We start from the raw sequence: 18,631 nt of genomic DNA, 5'->3' as shown, positions 1-18,631 counted from the left end.
CTGATAACTCCTTGGAATTATGGTTTAAAACTGACGAACACAGCCTGAAGATGATGTTTATTTCGAGTATATAATTTTGCAGAGTACGGCAAACCAGGTTACATCGAGATTATTTAAAAGTACACTTTGTCAGCCAACAGAGCCCCTTACGTTTTGCTGGAGTAGGCTCCCTCCTTGCTAAGTAGTGACCCCTTACGGAAAAACCGAGCTACTGCCGCCGGTAGTATCTCCCCATCTCCAGCTGTTCTTCCGTGGGCTTGCTTTTTCTCCCCGCCCTGCCTGGGGCTCAGCCCCGCAACTTCGGTTCAGCACATTTGAGAAACGATGTCGTAAGGCTGTCTGTCAAGAAATCCAAAATGCGACTCAGATGCATCTGTAACTTTTTGTATCAAGAATTGTACCCGTGTCTTCACCCCTTACTCCCCTTCCCATCTTGATTTAATTTTTCAATTATCACCAGGCCATTTAGGAAGGTGTTTTTGGGTTTTCGCTGTTTTTAGATGTTGTTCGCTGCTCTTCTTTTACCATACAGATAGGACTTAGACCACCACTGGGGTTTTTTTTGTTTGTTTCAAAGTCCAAATACTGAAAAACCAAAATGCTTTTCTTTGAAAGCTTCTTGCTCCAGGAGAGTATGTTGGAAAAACTGAGCCCCAATACATTTAGCCAAGAAGATGAGAAACTCAGTATGCATTAGGTTTTCAGTGTTTTGTCTGTTTTAGGCCTGATTTGGGAAGATTGTTTTGAATGTCTTCAGTCCAAGAATACTGAAAAACAATTTTAAAATATGATGGTCAGTGTAGATTTTTTTTTGTTTTAATGTCTAAGAGACATGCACAAGTCTCCTCATGAGAAGGAGAAATCATTAAGAACTGTGAAGTAGCAAACCTAGGTTTTAGGTTCTGATCCTATCTGCTTTTCTACATTGCATGACCCTTCCAGGAAAAACCTTCCATTGTGAGATTTCAAGTAGTTTGCATAGATCTTTTCTATAACTTCTCAGTGTCGTGTTTCCCACCCAATGGCGTAAGTGCAAGTCGTACAGATAATAGTTATCTCTACCAGCAGGGACTGTGGCTCAGATTAGCTGAGCAATTATATGCACATTCCTAAAGTTTTCCAGCTCACGGTGGAGTTCAGTTGGGTGCATTTACACTGTCGCCAGTTATTTCACAGCTGCCTTGGGTACGGCTGTATTGGGTGCAGTTTCATCTGTGGACTGCAGCAAGGCTTTACCTGACCACCTCTCGGCTGTGGGAACTGGTGGTTCGGGGACCAGCCCCACGAGACGATACCAAAGTAGAAACGAACCCACACTAAGAACAGCGCGACCCCTCCAGGGCAGGACCGCCTTGCAAACCACCAGGTGCGGGAGCGCACGCTAGTCTTGCAAGGCATCCTTCCCCTAAGCATCCCCCGCCGCCGCGAGGGGAGGCGGCACTGCCGGTAACTCGCAGGTTAAGCGGAAGCCGCAGCTTTAGCAGGTGCCTAAGTGGCAGCATGTCAGCACCCCGATGAGTACCGCACCCTCCTCTCGCTTTCTGCGACTCCACGCCGGGGCACCCTGACCGCCGGCAGAGTCCCGGCCTCGGCCCTCGGCGCGCCCGCAGGCTGCCCGTCCGCAGAGCCACCGCGCCAGCAGCGCGCCCCGGGCTGTGCCGGCCAGCGGGGCGGCTCCAGGCTGCAACACCGCCCCGTCCTGCCCTGCCCGGCCCCTGCCCGCTCCGCCGCGCCGGGGCCGCGGTGTCTGCGCCCTCCCTGGCGCTGGGGCCGGGGCCGGGACCGCCCCGCAACCTGGGGCCGTGCAGGCTCCTCCCGAGAGAAAGCGAGCGGTGCCCGGGGCGGGCGTTAGTGAGGCGTGTGCCGAAGGGGTGTGTTTTTGGGCTGGAGTTTGTTAGTAGTAGTAAGGAAAGGAAAGCGGGGGAAAAAAAAAAAAGGGGGTGGAGAAGGAGGGAGGGGGGTGAAGGAAAAAAAACGGCCCGAAGAGGAGTTTCCAAAAACTTCCAAGGAACTCGCGGCTGCAAGTCCCAGGCGGCAGGCAAGAGCGATGCTGGAGCCTCGGGCGCTCCGGGAGCCGACAGCGACGGCGGTGGCGGCAGAGGGGGTGACCGCGGGGATGGCGGCGGCAGCGGGGAGCGCGGTGCCGGCCGGAGCCGGGCTGGCAGAGAAGAAAAAAGCCGGCAACGGCAGGAAAGGCAGGAAAGGCAAGGGGTCCGGCAAGAAGCCCGCTGCGCCGGAGGAGGGCGAGGCGCTCGGGTCCACAACAGGTAAGCTCGTCCACAGGTGCGGGGCCCGCCCCGCACGGACGCCCCGCGCCCTTCCCGCGGCGCGGATCCGCACGCAGCGGGCACATCCCCGGCGCTCGCCGCCGCCTGCCCGGCCCGGCGGAACCTCCGCGCCCCGCCGTGGCTGCTGGCCGAGCTCCCGGCCCCGCGGAGCGGCAGAGGCGACGGCGCTGCCGGGAAACCCCTAGGCTGTCCGGCCACGGTTCGGTCTGCTGCTCTACATCCCTCCCGCTGGCCCCGAAATCCTGAGAGGCTCTCTGTCAGCTGTTGCTTTCTTCATATTTCTTTTTCCCCCCTCCATTTTTTGGAGGGCGTGAGGCTATCTCTCCTATTACAGAACACATTTTCTGTCCCTTCCTTGCCCCAGAAATCACTTAGCATAGCTGAACAGATGGCACACTTTCATATGGGGTATTTTGGCTAAACTTGCAGCTATTTACTCAGGGATGATCAGAGAGGACATTTCGCTCACTTAGCAGCACGTGTTGTTGCTGTTATGCATCCTTAGTATTAAGCACAAGAATTGATGCCAGTGCTACCCTTGTCTTCTGTAGGGGTCCAAAAGCAGGACCCAAAGGAAGGGTCAAAGCTGAGCACGATACTGCACTCGCTATAGTTACTTACCTCTGTCAGCCAAATGCCCCAGTCAGGATCAAGACCCTTGGAGCAGTACAAACACATATGAGTGCATGATGCTTTTCCTAGAGATCTTGTGTTAATGCCACCTACTTTATCAGGAAGCCTAACAGTATCTATGGATACACTTAGCTTTTTGCAACAGTGATGTATAGCCACAGTTACTGGTTAGTTCACTAATTTCTGTGAATTCTTTGGGGTTTTGTGAGAAATTGTTTTAAAAGAAACATAGGAAAAGCAGTCAATTGCCTGTGGTTTGGGTTTGGGATTTTGTTGTTGTTGTTGTTGTTGTTGTTTTTTCCACACTTTGGGTTGTTTTCCTGTCCAAATAGCTGAATTAACATAAAGCCCACTAGGGTAAAACTTTCTAAGTATACCTACATTAACTTTGCTTAGTGCATCAAGGCCAGCTTGGTGCTGCTCTAGATTTCAATAATCAGCCCTTAGGGAGGATGTGTGTGATTCAGCAGCAGCAGATATCTCTTTGGGCTACTGATCTTTCCAAACTAGCACTGCTCAATGCATGCCCTTGTCTAGGTTGTTTGGAGACACAGCTCACCCAGCTTCTGCTCAGCAGTGGCTGTAAACAAGTTTCAGGTGCAGCAGGGGAGGTTTCCCTTGTTATGCCAAGACAGAGACAAACACTTCTTTTGACCTGCTTTTTCTCTTTCACTGGGTTTTTATAATGATGTTACACTATGCAAGCATTGTAAGCATCTCCTGCTAAAACTAACCACCTCTGGCATTAAAACATTAAAACCTCTGGCAAACTTAGCTGTGACAGCTAGGCTGTTTGAAGTGGTTTGGGAGCTTTTTGTTTGTTTTTATGGCTGAAGAAACAGGAAGACAGTGACAAGTTGGACAATTTGTGATAGGAAAGATCTGTTGAAGAGACACACCTTTTCTCACTGTGCACTTCAGAGTTCTCCAGCACCCCATGCCATTCGTGTAGGAGAGCTTTCTTTGTCCTGATGTGCAGTTCTCATTTCCCAGTGGAGCAGGGTGCTGAGGCAGTAGTGAAAGGAGCTGTGAATCAGAGGGCATATTTTTTGAGTTATTCAACCAAGTCAGCTTCTATACTAGGCAGAGATTTTTGGAAGGATGGTCTTCTTTCTTTGTAGAGGGGAGCTAGAATAACATTTAGAAAAATCCGTGCAGGTAAAAAGCACGTAAAGTTTAAGAATCTAAGTGTGGTAAATTTTCACTTCTGGTGGTCTGATCATGTCTTCTATGGTGAGTGTTTTACCTGAAAATCTGAAGTGTGGCAAATGTAGATTGAGATTCATCAAGGCAGGATTCAGATTATGCCAGCTCCTAAGGCTTTGCTAAAACTCCAGAAGGCTAAATCTCTCCTAAGCCAAAATATGTCAGTGTTTGCACCAGAAATAATCCACTTTTCTGGCAAGTGCTTACCTCAGGTCTCCAAAGCACCAGTATGTTTCTGTAGATATGAAAGAGTACCGCCTTCATCCATACCTGACATTACTAGTCAAAAGTTTCCTGTGTGGGCAAGAACTGAACATTCTTCTATATTATGTAATAAAAATCCCATTGCTTCCAAGATGAGTGTATGTGGCAGGATAGTTCACATGTGCAGCTAATCCATGTAGTCTGTCTAATGGGAAAATGAAATACAGAGAAATGCACTACTGTACATTCGACTAACAATCAGATAATGTCACACTGGCAATGTAACATAGATTTTATCTAATCTGTTACTTAAAGGTATTATCTGGTTTCAGGGGAATTCAGAACAAGAACTGATACTCAGAAGAGAAGGCAGAAAGACTGGTTAATGTAAAATGTAACAAGAGAGCAATTTTGCATTTCAAGCCATGGGCTTTTATTCTCTCTGTTCAAGCTTGAATTAGAGCTTGAATTAATTGCTAGTCTACTCATGTTGATTAACAGTACTTACTGGGACAATATGAAGGCCTTCAGACTTTTATGAGACCACAGTTTTCCTCTTTGCTAATACAATTTTGCAGACATACCTGGTATCAGTTGGTGTGTTTAGGTCTACAGTCTGAGAGGTCATGAAAGAGTTTTGCTTTTAGTTGAATTATGTCGGGAATTAGTCTTCTCTGTTGTGCTCTTATCTGTGAGGAGTTTTCATCCACTTATGGTCTCCCTTACAAAGAACAGTGGCTTGCAGGCAGTCCTCAGTTTTAAGATCTAGCACTACCACAGAAATCCTTAGCAGGTGTTCAGCTTTTTACTTAGTGTAGTTTTTTTCTGACCATACCTTCTTGAAATTTAGTTTGCTTTTGGCTATCAAAGTATATCATATATACTTCAATCCTGGGTCTGGAAGCACTGGTAACTTTTCAATGGGTTGAGAATCAGCTTTGTTATTTGGGAAGAAAGGGTATGAGAAAATATTTCATATTCTGTCATAACTTACCCAGAAAGTTCAAAATTGTAATTGGAGAAGAAAATTAGTTATTGGGGGGGGGGGGAAAAAGAGAAAGGTGAAGGAGGTTTGGCCTTCTTTGCTCACCTGCACGGTAGTAACTCAGGAAAAAAAAAAACAAAAAAAACTTCATGTTTTCCATTTCCCAGGTGAAGTCTGGGCTCTAGTAAAAAAGTTTGGGGAGGTCTCTGTTACTTTGGTTTCTTTGTTACTAAAATTATTTAGAACATTTACTCCTACTTGCAACAAGTGGTCTTGAGTAAACTGGTACTGTCTGGCTTGTGTGAGGCCCAGAGTGTATTTTCTTTATATTGATAAATACAAGGGGTGGAAAACTGAAGGGAGAGTATTATAAATGGACAGAAGCTTACAGCTTTTCTCCAAGTTGTATCACTGAACTGCTATGCCAACTGAGTGTGCAGACAGGCTCAACAAATCTGCCAGCAGGGCTTCCAAGGCCATTGCCAGCACACTGAAAATACATCCAGCCTGGGCAAAGAAAACTTATGCAGGAAAGCTGAGTGTGGGAATCAAAGTCTCCAGGCCTTCCCCTCACAGAGGCACTGCTCCTGACTTAAGGTGCTGTTATAGCAGGAGCACAGGGGCTGGGACTAGCCCTGTGTCAGCCCTTGAACCTTCGGCCTGCCCAGTCTTAGTGTTGGACTGCCTAATGTGGGGCTAGCGCAGTGAGAGAAAGGAGTCAGCCCTGGAAAAATCCCTCCGTGGAAGCTGTGTTTTTCTCAGTAAGGTGGGGTACCAGCACATCAGCTGCCCAACCCCTTTGTCAAGTGTTTCCAGACGTCTCGGGGAATGTGAGTTTTCAGGTGCTTAGCAGAGGAGACGAGGGAGAGGTTGCTGGGCTTGAAAGGACAAATTGTGAGAAGTTGTGAAGCATTTCTAAGGAAAACACCTTGATGTGTGCAAAGACTTGACAGTGCTGTGAACTCTGGCCTTGGGTTACGTCAGTCACTCTCTAGTGGTAGGAAGAGCAAGGCTTCCTAAGAATCTAGTGCTGAAACGCAGAGAAGGAAGAGGGAAGAGCATCAAGATGGGTCTCAATCATCATTTCAGTGAAGTGACCTCAGCAGCATTGCTCTGAGCACACCTGCACTAATGGAGCCCAGAGCAGAGAGGCTCTGGTCACTGACATAGAAAATAAGTATCTCCTGGTGGGTTTAATTTAGAATTAGATAGAATGCAGGAGCTTGGAGGCTGCTTGACAGAATAAACAGTACGAAGTTCAGATGAGATGAGTGCAGCTGAGCAGATCCTTTGACTGTATCCTGGTAGCAGGCTTGGTTGCCAGAGGAGGAAATGGTTTTGATCATATTAAAGACCAAGCTGCAGGTGAGAGCTTGGTTGGGAGAATTAGAGCTCAGTCTGAGGCTTGCTAAGTTTAAATTGATATTCCATATTCATAAAGAGATATCAGAAGACAGATCACTATTTTAACATGAATTGAAAACAAGAGCCTGGGAGATGGAATGAAAGCTGTGATTTCTGGCAAAACCTGTCTGCTTCTAGAGGTAAACTATTGCTTAGAAGGAGTGAGAACTTCTTTTAGTGTTTCCAGGCCAAAATATTTATGTGCTGCTGGTATGCTTGTACATTTTTTCTGTGAGGAAAGCCTCTCTACCTGTGTGCAATGCCTGAATTCTCCAAACATTCCACACAATCTTCAGAGCAATTTTGAGAGTGAATCCTTTAAAAAGCATGCGAGTGTGTTCATGTTTTTTTGAATAAATGAGATTAGTCACCATTCAAACTTTTTTGAATTAACACTACAAGTACTACTTGACTGAAGCCATGGGAATGTAAACAGAATGGTGAGAACATAGCAGTTCAGTTGTCCGGTAAATACTGCATGTGTATAGAAAGATATTCCCCCTTCGAAATAAATCCAGAAACTGTTCTGAACTTTGTGCAAGTATTGATGGCTGGGGAAGGCTGAACAAAATTTTTATCTTTGGTGTAGAAATGCCAAGGCCTGCTAAACTATTCACGCATTTTAAAACTTTAATCTCTGGCAAATCTTGTGAACTAACTCTAAAATCTGAGTTTGTCTATTTGTAACTGTGGGCTTTCAGATTTCAGGAAGGGCAGAAACTGAAAAAGGAGGACAAAAGAGGTTGAATGAGACAGTTTGAAATGGCACTCATAAGTAAAAAAGAAAAAAAGATCCTGTGCAGCTAATATTTTAGAACACTTCAGCACTCACTATTTGGGGCAGCTAATTTTTTATCATGTCTACTGAATCAAAGTCACTGAGTGTTCAGAAAAACTTTTCAAGTACTTGGTTTGTGAGTGGCTAGCCACAAAAATAGCAAGAAAAGCTACAGAGCATCTTTGACAACACACACAACACATTCTACTTTAGGCACTTAAGTGGCAATTTGTTATTCTTAAAGTAATGTGAGCTAAATGCAGAACTGTGAAAAATTTCCTTCCAAACATCTCCTTTCCCCTACCTCCCTCCCTCCCTTTCAATCTATCTATAAGCATCTGATAGTCCTTTGAGGCAGGTGGTTATAACCAAAAGCAAAACAGTGAAGAACAATTGTGTCGCAGGGTGTCAGGATCTGGAAATGCTATGAATTCTTACCAAATCAGTGTTTTGCTAACATTCCAAAAGTAACAAGAGTGAATGTGCCTTTAACAGTACTGATAGTTTATCGTGTTCCGTTATGATACAAGAAAACAAACCAAGTGTCAGTATTTTGTATGAGTCATTCTGGTTGTGAAAAGAGCTGCTCGAATGTGCTTGAGGTGTTTGAGTTAACCCTCAGTTGCTCCCTCAAGTACACGGAGCCCCGGGTTCGGCGGGGGAGGGGGTCTTGTTGCAGCTCTAGAGAGTCTACAGTGTCAGGCTTGCATCGGGAGAGTTACGGTGGGATTGCAACACAGGGATTGCGCTGGTTGCATGCGGGGGCGCCCGTGAAAGTGCTGCTTTGAAAGTAACGAACCCAGTCGAACTAGCAGCGAGAGGGGGAAGCAGGCGCTGCTGACCCGCAGGGAAGGGCAGAGCGGCGGCAGCACGGGCGCGGCTCTCGCTGCCGCTGCCCGCGGCGGCCGCCAGGGGGCGCGGCGGGACCGACCCGCAGCCTCCGCTCCTTCCTTCCTTCCTTCCTTCCTTCCTTCCTTCCTTCCTTCCTTCCTTCCTTCCTTCCTTCCTTCCTTCCTTCCTTCCTTCCTTCCTTCCTTCCTTCCTTCCTTCCGCGCCTTCCGCGCCTTCCGCGCCTTCCGCGCCTTCCGCGCCTTCCTTCCGCGCCTTCCTTCCGCGCCTTCCTTCCGCGCCTTCCTTCCGCGCCTTCCTTCCGCGCCTTCCTTCCGCGCCTTCCTTCCGCGCCTTCCTTCCTTCCTTCCTTCCGCGCCTTCCTTCCCTCCGCGCCTTCCTTCCTTCCTTCCTTCCTTGCTTCCCTCCGCGCCTTCCTTCCTTCCTACCTTCCTTGCTTCCCTCCGCACCTTCCTTCCTTGCTTCCCTCCGCGCCTTCCTTCCTTCCTTCTTTCCTTGCTTCCTTGCTTCCCTCCGCGCCTTCCTTCCTTCCTATCTTCTTTGCTTCCCTCCGCGCCTTCCTTCCCTCCGCGGCTTCCTCCTTCCTTCCTTCCTTCCTTCCATGCTTCCCTCCGCGCCTTCCTTCCTTCCTATCTTCCTTGCTTCCCTCCGCGCCTTCCTTCCCTCCGCGGCTTCCTCCTTCCTTCCTTCCTTCCTTCCTTCCATGCTTCCCTCCGCGCCTTCCTTCCTTGCTTCCTTCCTTGCTTCCTTCCTTCCTTCCTTGCTTCCCTCCGCGCCTTCCTTCCTTCTCTGCCCTCCGTGCCTTCCTTGCCCTCCGCGGCCTTCTGCTGGGCCCTGGGGGAGGCTTGTGGGGTGTTTGTCAGTCCGCTGGCATTGTGGGTGCTTCACCAGTGTCAGGGGATGGTTCAGGTGGGGGTTGTTGAGGCTGTCGTGTTGTGCTGAAGGTCGGTGGACACGCGGTAAAGTAGTAGAGAAGCTGTGAGGGAGGCTTTGGTCCTGAAAAACACTGTGCTCTGATCTCATGCAGTATGGCTGTGAAATCATCCAGTGTGAGGTCACAGGGATGCTTTTCTCCTCTTTTCATTCATCTCTCACTTTTTCCTTTCCTGTCATACTCCCTTTATCCCTCTTTTCTTTCCTTCGTCCTTTCTCCCTTTCTTTCTTCCCTTCCCCCTCTCCATCCATCCATCCTGCTGCTCTTCTTTCATGCATCCCTTTTTGTCCTTCTTCCATCCTTTTCTTTCTCCATCCTTTCTTTTCACCATCTTTCTTTCTTCTCTGTTTTTTCTCCATCCTTTTCCTTCCCTTTTTCTCCTCCTTCCTGTTCATCCCATCTGCTCTGTTCCTGTTAATGAAGAAAAAAATATAAAAGGCAAGTAAAACAAGATATTTCATAAGGGACTGATAGAGATCTTTAACATAACCTCCTGTCTGGAGTAACTCCTAGTTTTTCATTTATGCACAGAACACTGCTTGTGTCTGGTTTTGCATTTCTGGTTGTGTAATTTTCTGAGGGAGCATTACATTTGGGGAGAAATCGACCGTGTTATGTAGTTTGTTCACTGTGGGCCATTTGAATCCTAGCTCTGACAACTGAGTCCACCAGCTCCATAGGCCAGGGAGGAAGAGGGAGATGTCAATCCATTTGTGACAGTTCACTTGGGAGCCTTTCCTCATTCTCTCAGTGCATCTCTTTTTCAGGTTTTATGAGCTGATGGTCCTTCCACCTCTGTAAGCAGGGGGAATCCAGGTCAGGGAGTTTGGGCTTGGCATTCAGACATGGGCTCAGGCTGAGCCTTGCTCAGTGCCTTTCTCCTATGTTAATAGCTTTCATTTCACCCTTGAGTCAACCACATGCCATGTCCTATGGCTAATGGTTAATCCCTTTGAAGACAGTTACCGAAGCTTGAATGAACACTTGAGGTGACTAAACAGAGTCCCTAGTAACATTCACTTGCAGAGGTGATAGACAGAGGTTGTTATCACTGCCATTACTGCCAGAAGAGTTAAATTCTAAATCCAGGGAGACTTTGTGTGTGTGTGTGTGTGTGTGTGTGTGTGTGTGGGCACGTGAAGGTTTGATGTTTTAGTGGGATTGTTGCCGTCTACAGTTACAGACAGTTCAGTTTTCCTTTGGGGAAGTCTACTGGACTTAGAAAAGAGAAAAAACAGGCTGTTCTATCAACATTATATTGCACCTGTATACAAAACAGCACTGAAAACTGCTCTGAGTTATTGTACTATATTTTGAATGGGTGACCCTCTTATTATGTAAATATATTTTTGCATGTCCTATTGAATTGCACCAAATAAACTGGTGTTGTCTGTGTTATCACAGTCCTCAAGCTCTAGCTGAAGTCTGTCCTTCAAACAGCTCTCTGTGGAACAAGCTTCCATTTCCTAGGATCATACACTCTTTGCATGTGCAAGGTCACAACAGATCACAGTCTGATCACAGAAACCAGAGTCTCCTGACTCTCAGTCTAAGCTCTTTCTTCAAAGGACCCTGTTTTCTAAGATACAGGTGTCACAAACATTTGCCCTTTTTTTTTTTTTTCTTATGTCAAAAAGGTTCCCTTCCCTTTGTGCAAATAGGTTTCCTGGAGGGCACTCTGCCCTGTTGAAGTGTCTACAACAGGGGAGATAGAAAGAGGAGGGGTCCTTTTAGGTAGCCAGCAAATTGCTGTCCCACTGGAGCTATGCAGTCAGCCCTATGCTAGGAGCTGTTTCCACAGGGTGAATATGGGGATGAAGGGCATCAGAGAAGATATGTCAGTTGTGCCATTGTGCCAGACCTGGAAGTTCAGAAAGAGTCACTGGCAGGATTTGAGACACCCTCAGAGAAAAGGTTTTATTAGAACAGTTTTCCAGCAGGCTGCTTCCATGGGCAGCATGTCCCATGGCAAGAATGAGAGAAACCTTGCATGCAGAGCTTCCCCATTCCAGTGGGAGCAATATAACCTGTAAAAACTGGTGTCCTAGGACAGGGCCTCCTTCTTTCTGCCCTCAGCTGTACTTCTGGAACAACCCATACCAGCTTTACAGCAGTGTCCTGATCCACTCAAGGGAAGTTACCTTAGGAGAAGTTAGCTAAGCTTTTGAAAAACAAACCTGAAAACATAGTAGCTGCTAGTTGACCCTGTTCTTGGAAAGAGTGGACTGGAAATGCAGAAGTACCAAGTGCCCTGTAAACAGTGTATACTCTGTCCAGCTCTAGAGGATGAATGCAGCTGCCAGTGCACTTGTGGGGTTAGTTAAAAGGCAATGCTTTTATAAGTCAAGGCAGTTGTGCAGAGGAAGAACTTGCCTGGGCATGTGGAGGATTTCTGTCCCTCACAGCATCTGAGATGAGGATTGGCATAATTTTTGAAAGATGGGCTATAGTTCAACCAAAAGCTATGGGATGAATGCAGAGATTACTGGGTGAGAGCTTTTTTTATTACGAGCTTCTAGTCTGACAAACATTCTGAGCAAGTTATTGCCAGACTTAGGGTGGTAGATTGCAGTGGTCCTGGCCTAATCTTTTTTATCTTGGTACATTTTTATTTAAATGCATCTTTTACTTAAGCATGTTGCTCATGGCATGTGAGAAGCTGCAAATGTGCAAAAGGCTAAGTGTAAACGTTGGATGATAAGCTGGACTGTGGAAGAAAGAAACTGATTGTCAACCAGACTGAAACTGATATTAAGCACAGGTTTTCCTGCCTTTGTGAAGTGCCAGCAAGGCCAGAAATTGGAACACTATTTCAGAGCAATAACAACAATCTGAAGCAAGAGGAGGGAGGATTTGAAACAAGGTCAGAGAGAGGGATTTAAAACAGATAACTGTCCTGTTAACTCAGGTCCATTCCTGGGTTGTTTGGCATTGATATGCCTTGATTATTTTTCCCATCTGTGAATGAGGATGTCTCTTATACCATTCTGTCCATATTCTTGTAGTGAAAACCACCTTACACCTTCCCTGGGTGAGGAGCCTCTTTGTAGGGACCATCCTACCCTCATCCTAGCTGCAAGGTCCCACTTGAGGCTCATGTCAGTTCCATAAAACGCGCTGGTCTCATCAGCCAGTGCACTTGCTTCCATCCCCAAATTTGTCATCTTCCCTCATCCCTTCTCCAGCTCACACCTGAGTCTTATAAGTTGATAGCAATAATCAGGCCTGTTTCCAGGCCTGGAACAATCCAGTTTCCAGGTAGATTGCATGAAGGGAACCGATTCTCCAATTCTTTGGCTGCAATATGGCTAACAGCATGATGAAGGCAGAGCTTGTTATTAAGGGGATGTCATCTTCACTGCTGTCCACAAAAGAAGAGCAAGGGAGGGGATACAATTTCTAAGAGGTGTTGAGAGAGAAGTAGCTTCATCTAGGCATTTTGTTGTAAAGATATGGAATTAATTGCATAGTTGCTGCCAGTGATATTGCTTCCTCTTGAGGGGAGGTGCAAAGAGAGATTGCCAGGACACCAAAGATGGCTGAGGATTGCTTTGTCCCAGGGTGGATTTTTAAATGCTCATGGTTCCCTCTAGGCTTCTATGATTTTCCCTCAACTTGACTTTGAATGCAAGTGCTGCTAAAGCTGAGGTAAGCTGCTAGGTCTCTATAGCTCTTCTGTCCAGAGTCTCTGGTGTGAGTTCTTAGTGTCTGTTTCCCTTCTGATTCCCAAAAGGTCAGATTTGTCTCCAGTGACAAGTTGTGCCAAGTGATTGTTGCCACAGTGAGCTTGCCTGCAGGTACCTCCATGGCACTGGCAAGTGGGAAACAGCGTAACAGTAAGATGAAGTGGCAGGAAGACAGGTAATGGGTAGGAGAGGTTGTGTGCACTGCTCTGCTCTCTCAACTGCAAAGGTGATTTTGCTCCAGATGGTATCCTGTCATTGACTTGCTCATGGCTTTTTTACCCCTCATGTCTGTGATGAAAGGTTTTCTTCCTCTGGGCATTTGGATCAAAATCACCAGCAGCAAGTTTTATCCAATCCCTCTTACCCATTAAAGGCAGTTCTGGGGGCACTGTGTCTGTATATCAGTTTGTTCTGTCCACAGCTCAGCCCTGAAAGGAAAACTATCTTCCAGCCTACTTACACACAAGTTGACATTTAGGGTATGCATTGAAACTCCTTGAACATCACTGGGAGTATTTGCAGACTTAAGCTTAAGCACTTTCCTAAGCCCTCTGGTGAATGGAACTAGCTGGGGCTGTGTGCAAGAAAGATTCTGTGCCTAGGTCTGGATTTTCCCTTCTCTCACCCTACACTGGTAACCATATGTTTTAAACTCTGAGCAGGACATCCTAGGTGTCCTTTGGCAAGTCCCAAATGGGCCAGATAAAAATGGAGTTAAAAATAACTGTAAATTATTTAAACTGAGAATAACAAATTAGTTCTGTCCTGCAAAAACTGTTTTTGGAAGAAATTGATACAATGCACTGTATCATGTCTGCTGGCCTAGAGGTGACAGGCACAGAAAGATAATTAAATTGAATGTCTAATATTTGCTGTCAAGGCTAATGGTTAACTCATCTGGTGTGTGAAATTGGGTACCTGTATGTTTGGAATTGTTTTGGCATCTTTTTCATCCTACCTTCTTCATAACAGCAAAGTGACAGTGTTTACTCATTCTGTTCTAAACTACTTAGCTTTCACAAAGAGAAGGCAGACTCTTCTTTTTTTTTGTTTCCCAGACTCATGCTAGAGCAGTATCAGTGTAAACATATATGCAGACTCGAGCACACACATAACTCCAGCCCAAAACAACTGCAGCAAGGGATGAGTTAATTTTGGGTGTTCAAGACCTCCTGGAGCTATATTACATCACTGAATTTATCCACAGGAAAGTGTCGAGAAAAGAAAAGATTTATTTTCTAAGTAATTTTTAATTCAGGGTTCCATAAAAATGGTAGAACTCCTGGAATGACCTCCTAGGGACGTGGTCCTGTGAAATATGCCAACAGCTGGATGCCACAAATTTGGAAAACACTACTGTCCTTAAAGAAGAGAACTGAAAGCCACTGTGAGAATGCAGTGTATTTTCCCAAATAACCCTTTTAATACTGTATTAATGATATAGAGAGGAACAAATGCATCTTCTTTTGATAATGTGGGAAAACAAGCTCTTCATGGAAAAGCAGAAATCTCCTCACCATGGCTCAGCGAAGAAGTGCAGAAATGTCTAAAGTAGTGAGTTCACTTTGATTTTTTCTTTTTAAAGCTGCAGTTGGTTAACAACACCCTTAATGGATTAAAGAAATACCAAGTGGCCTCAGGATTGCCTTGTTTCATGGTACATTTCATGATGTTTCTCACTGTCAGTTTCATGGCAAAACCCAGTTCATTTCAGATCAATGCCAAAGACTCCAGGCACAAATAAGACCTATAAATCACTTTGAAGTTGAGGGATAAGGAACAACCTGAGGTATTTAGAACTGAAATTAGTTTGTGAGGCTATTTCCATTCAGAAAACCATGGTGACTGCTGGCTCTAAACCAGGGAGTAGATAAATTAAAAAGGATTAGGTGGGATTACCCTCCTGGTTTGCGCATCCTCTCCTGCCCATCAACAGGGTACGTGTTGATCCGGTAAGGCTGCTCGAGGGTTGTCGTCGCTGCTCCAGTGGAAAGCTCCCCTCACCAGACCCAGGTTCTGCCCAGGAGCCTGTCAAGGTTTCCGTCCACCTCCAAGCCCCACCAGAGGAGCAATAGGCAACTTTTGAATCTGCATCCCACCACAAAGGCTCCCAAAGATCCCACCTGACCCTGCTTCCATGGCAGCTTGCTGACATGTAGGGCTTTACCAGGGCATCCCAGCCAATGATTTCTAGTTCCTTTTAAATTTTTTTCCCTGTCACCCATAATCAGCTGTAGCTGAAGATGGGATACTAGGCTAGTCTAGCTTTTTGTCTGATCAGAATGGTCATTTCTATGTGTGCTGAAATATGCTTGAGGATGAAGGAAAGAATGGGCATGTGGGCCTGATTGACAAGGAAAATTATTGGGTGTAGAGGGTTTTTCAAACAAGAGGGGGGGCTATGTATTTGACCAGGAATGAATTTATCAGTGTCTCAGGGCACCTTCCTTAAGCAGTTGTCTATTTCTCATGTTCTCAGTGCTCTGCTTTCATCCTGTGTCTGCTTCGTCTCTTTCCCCAGAACTGTATTTCTAACTCAATTCTTGCCTGGAGCATGCTGTATATAATGTTTCTAGGTAGGAATGTGGGGGTGGAAAGACCACATGAGGTCATAAAGTTTTTGTGGAGTTGCAATTTGATCCAAAAAGTGAATTACCAGGTGCTTCTTCAGAGAGGGATTGGGGGGGTTATATTTAAATACGTCATTTAGTAAGGCCTTTTATTCCAGAAGATAATCAATTCCATTTATTCTCTAAATGTGCATTTGTTTTACCATAGCATAATTCTAGGATGATGTTTAGATTGATCAGTAGATTGAACTTAACAAAATAAGAAATAAAAAAATAATAAGACAATGCTACGTATCATTTTTCCTAAGACATAGGATTTTAGCAGGCTACTGAGTAATAAAACTTTAAAAAGGCAATACATTTCAGATATTTGTTTTCATAAATTTACCTCTACTATGCAGAGACGAGAGAAAGGAATGGTACCACTCCAGTAATCATCATTTGAACTCTCAGGGCCAGGGTGGATATAGCATCAGTGAATAGGCTTTAATAAAGATGGGGTGGAAAAGAAGCTTCATAACACTCTGCAAATGTATGTACTGTTGCTGAAATGCCTGTTACCTCTCAGGGAGGCTTCTTGTAACAAAAGGTGCATATGAAAGGGCAGTACACTCCTGTAAGCTGTAAGCAGGGGTGCAATTGGTTGTGATTTGGCTGGGAGGCTGCTGGGTCTGCTCCTCAGCAGACAGAGCCACTGGAACACAGGTTGTGTTTCATTTCTGCTCTTTCTGAACAGAACTATTGAGCGCTGCTCCCCTACCCACTTGTTCAAGCATTCAGCAGGGAGAATCAACTGGAGGCAAAAACAGCACTGCTAATGCATGCTTGGAAGGCGAGAATCTGTGGTCGGTGGCCTGCTTGTGCAGGGATACCTGGAAAGCTCATCCAAATGAGCTTTTAAAGTACATACATTAAGTCATATTGGATCACCCTTGTTTGTTTTTTTTTATTATTTTTAACCTAGCACTAAACCAGAGAGAATTAAGATCTCTTTATTTCTGAAGGTGTGTCCTCGCCAGGGTGTAACTGAAGTACTTTAGATTCACACTTTGCATTAGTTCAGCAAAAGTTTTGCAGTCTATCCTTTTGCCAACAGCCCTAAAATGTCTTCCCCTTGCTGATGAGCCCAGGCCAAGTTTCTGGCCCCAGCTAGGGGAAACAAGAGGTCCAGCCTGCAGTGCTGCTGTGGTATTGCACATGAGATGTTCCCCAGAGGCAATGCTTGACCATGCTCAAGGGGACAGGAGAAGTGTTGCAAAAGCAGGGCAGGACAGCACTGGGATTTGCGGGGCTGGACATCAAGCAGTGGGAAATGAATGGATAAGGAGAGATCCTTGGTGGAGAACTAAAAAAGGAAGGAGAAGAGTGAGAGCAGAGAACTTGGGGAGCATGATGTGTCTGGGAGATTAGGCTGCAGGAAGAGTAGGGGAGAGGCAAAGGGTCATTTTTGGCTCAATGGGACACTGGAAATTGGGAAAGGAGGGAAACTGAGACATAACTGAGCCACAACAAGGGTGGGATGAATGGAACAGAGAAGGAAGGTCGCCTTGCGGGGGGAGGAAAAAAGGCTGTCGATACAGATGGTGTTGGGCAGCCCTACTTCCCCTGGGGTTAGCAGGCAAAGTGACTTCACTGATCACACTCATCATCTTTTCCTCGCCTGCTAAGCCACGCTGTTTCCATGCAGTGACCATGGCAACCCAAGTTTTTGACTGGCTGTTCTAGGATGGTAGCCGTAAGGATAGCGCTAGTGAGTATTGACAGAGGGGAGGGGAAGGCAAGCAGCTGTGGTGCAGGGGAAGTTGCCTGAGTACAGTAATCGTCTTTGGCAGGTCAAGGGTGAACCATGGCCTGCGGGAGTTGTACAATGCCCAAAGCTAGCAAAGTGGTGTTATAATAAACCCCAGATGTTTCCGCTATTTACAATGTATATGTTATGTTTAAACCTGAAAATGCATCCTAGGATCTGGTGGGTAGGGAAACAGTTATTAGCTGCTTGGAAATGACTTGCTGGTAATGGATCTGTTCCCCCTTGATATTAGCTGTTGCCTGTTTAAAATATAAATCTTCTAAGCAGAGACCCTCGTGAGCAGCTTCTCTGCCAAACCAGTGGTTCCATTCGGCTCCATGAGAAACAGCACCGTTCCCCCTGACGGGTTTCTGGGAGGCTGCATGCCGGGCACGGCAGCCTGGGAGCTGTGCTCACAGCCGGCGTGCGTTGGTGTGGGAGAGCATCGCTGTCAGGCAGGGGAGCACAGCCAGCCACAGGTGTGCAGAGATCACCATTTAATTTCCCCCGACTAATTATCTTAGAGCTGGGAGCCAGAACCCTTGCGGTATGTCATGGGCCACAGCAGAACTTTGAATCAGCATTTAAGAGGGGGATAGGATTTAGTTAATCAGGCTTTTATGCCAAAACAATGGCCTGTCTATAAGAGTAAATTAGCCAGCTAAACTGTGAATTTGTGGCCAAATGGTTGCTTTGCACAGACCCTCCAATTGATCAGTCCTACAGATGGTCCAGGCAAGGCACTCAAAATTTTAACATTTAAAGTGAATGAGTTCCACTGTGGGAAGGCCTGGAGCAGAGGCTCCTGTTCAGAGATTAACTGTTCCGAGTGAATTACACCAAAGCCATGCAAATTTGGAGGACACATTTTCACTTCAATGTCTTATTAAATTTAAGTAACCCAAGAAAGATGCACACCTTCCATAAATCCTTATTAATTCCTCACACGTTCCCTGCTTGCCCCTTGCTTCTCTGTGCACCAGTCTGCACTGCACCATGCTCACACATCGTGTGGGCACTTGGGGTACTAAAGGACTTGTCTGGACCCCTCACCACAGAGTGTACTGAGACTAGAGGTGGAAGAAGACTGCTTTAAGATAGGCTGTGCAAAAACATTGCTGAACATTGGGTAACAGTTTGCAAGGAAAATGGCCAGAAATTAAGACCTCCTTCAGATGCACCAGTTTACTTGTGCTGAGAACCCTTTTGCCCAGGATAGCTGGGGCGTGTGGGAGAGTTAAGTAGTCACATTACACAGCACTTGCCATGTCTTCATATGGGTTTTGGGCCTGCACTGAAGTGAAT

At 46.1% G+C, this 18,631-nt stretch overlaps 1 protein-coding gene across 5 annotated transcripts in view; it reads left to right on the top strand.

The window, feature by feature from the left end:
• The first annotated feature begins 1,965 nt into the window (after nt 1–1,965).
• NRG1 (neuregulin 1) overlaps nt 1,966–18,631 on the top strand; it is a 179,582-nt gene continuing 162,916 nt past the window's right edge. For 4 of the 5 annotated variants that reach the window (XM_085043797.1, XM_085043801.1, XM_085043794.1 and 1 more), the window contains exon 1: nt 1,966–2,267. In XM_085043797.1, coding sequence (XP_084899923.1) covers nt 2,048–2,267 — 220 coding nt within the window. In that variant the 5' untranslated portion in view covers nt 1,966–2,047. The remainder of the gene's footprint in view (nt 2,268–18,631) is intronic. The other variant, XM_085043802.1, reaches the window with a different exon arrangement.

Source organism: Lichenostomus cassidix, chromosome Z, assembly GCF_008360975.1.
Source record: "Lichenostomus cassidix isolate B80296 chromosome Z, HeHo_3.0, whole genome shotgun sequence".
NCBI lineage: Eukaryota > Metazoa > Chordata > Aves > Passeriformes > Meliphagidae > Lichenostomus > Lichenostomus cassidix.
The sequence above is the reverse complement of the archived record's forward strand: the minus strand, read 5'-3'. Positions and strand labels throughout refer to the sequence as shown.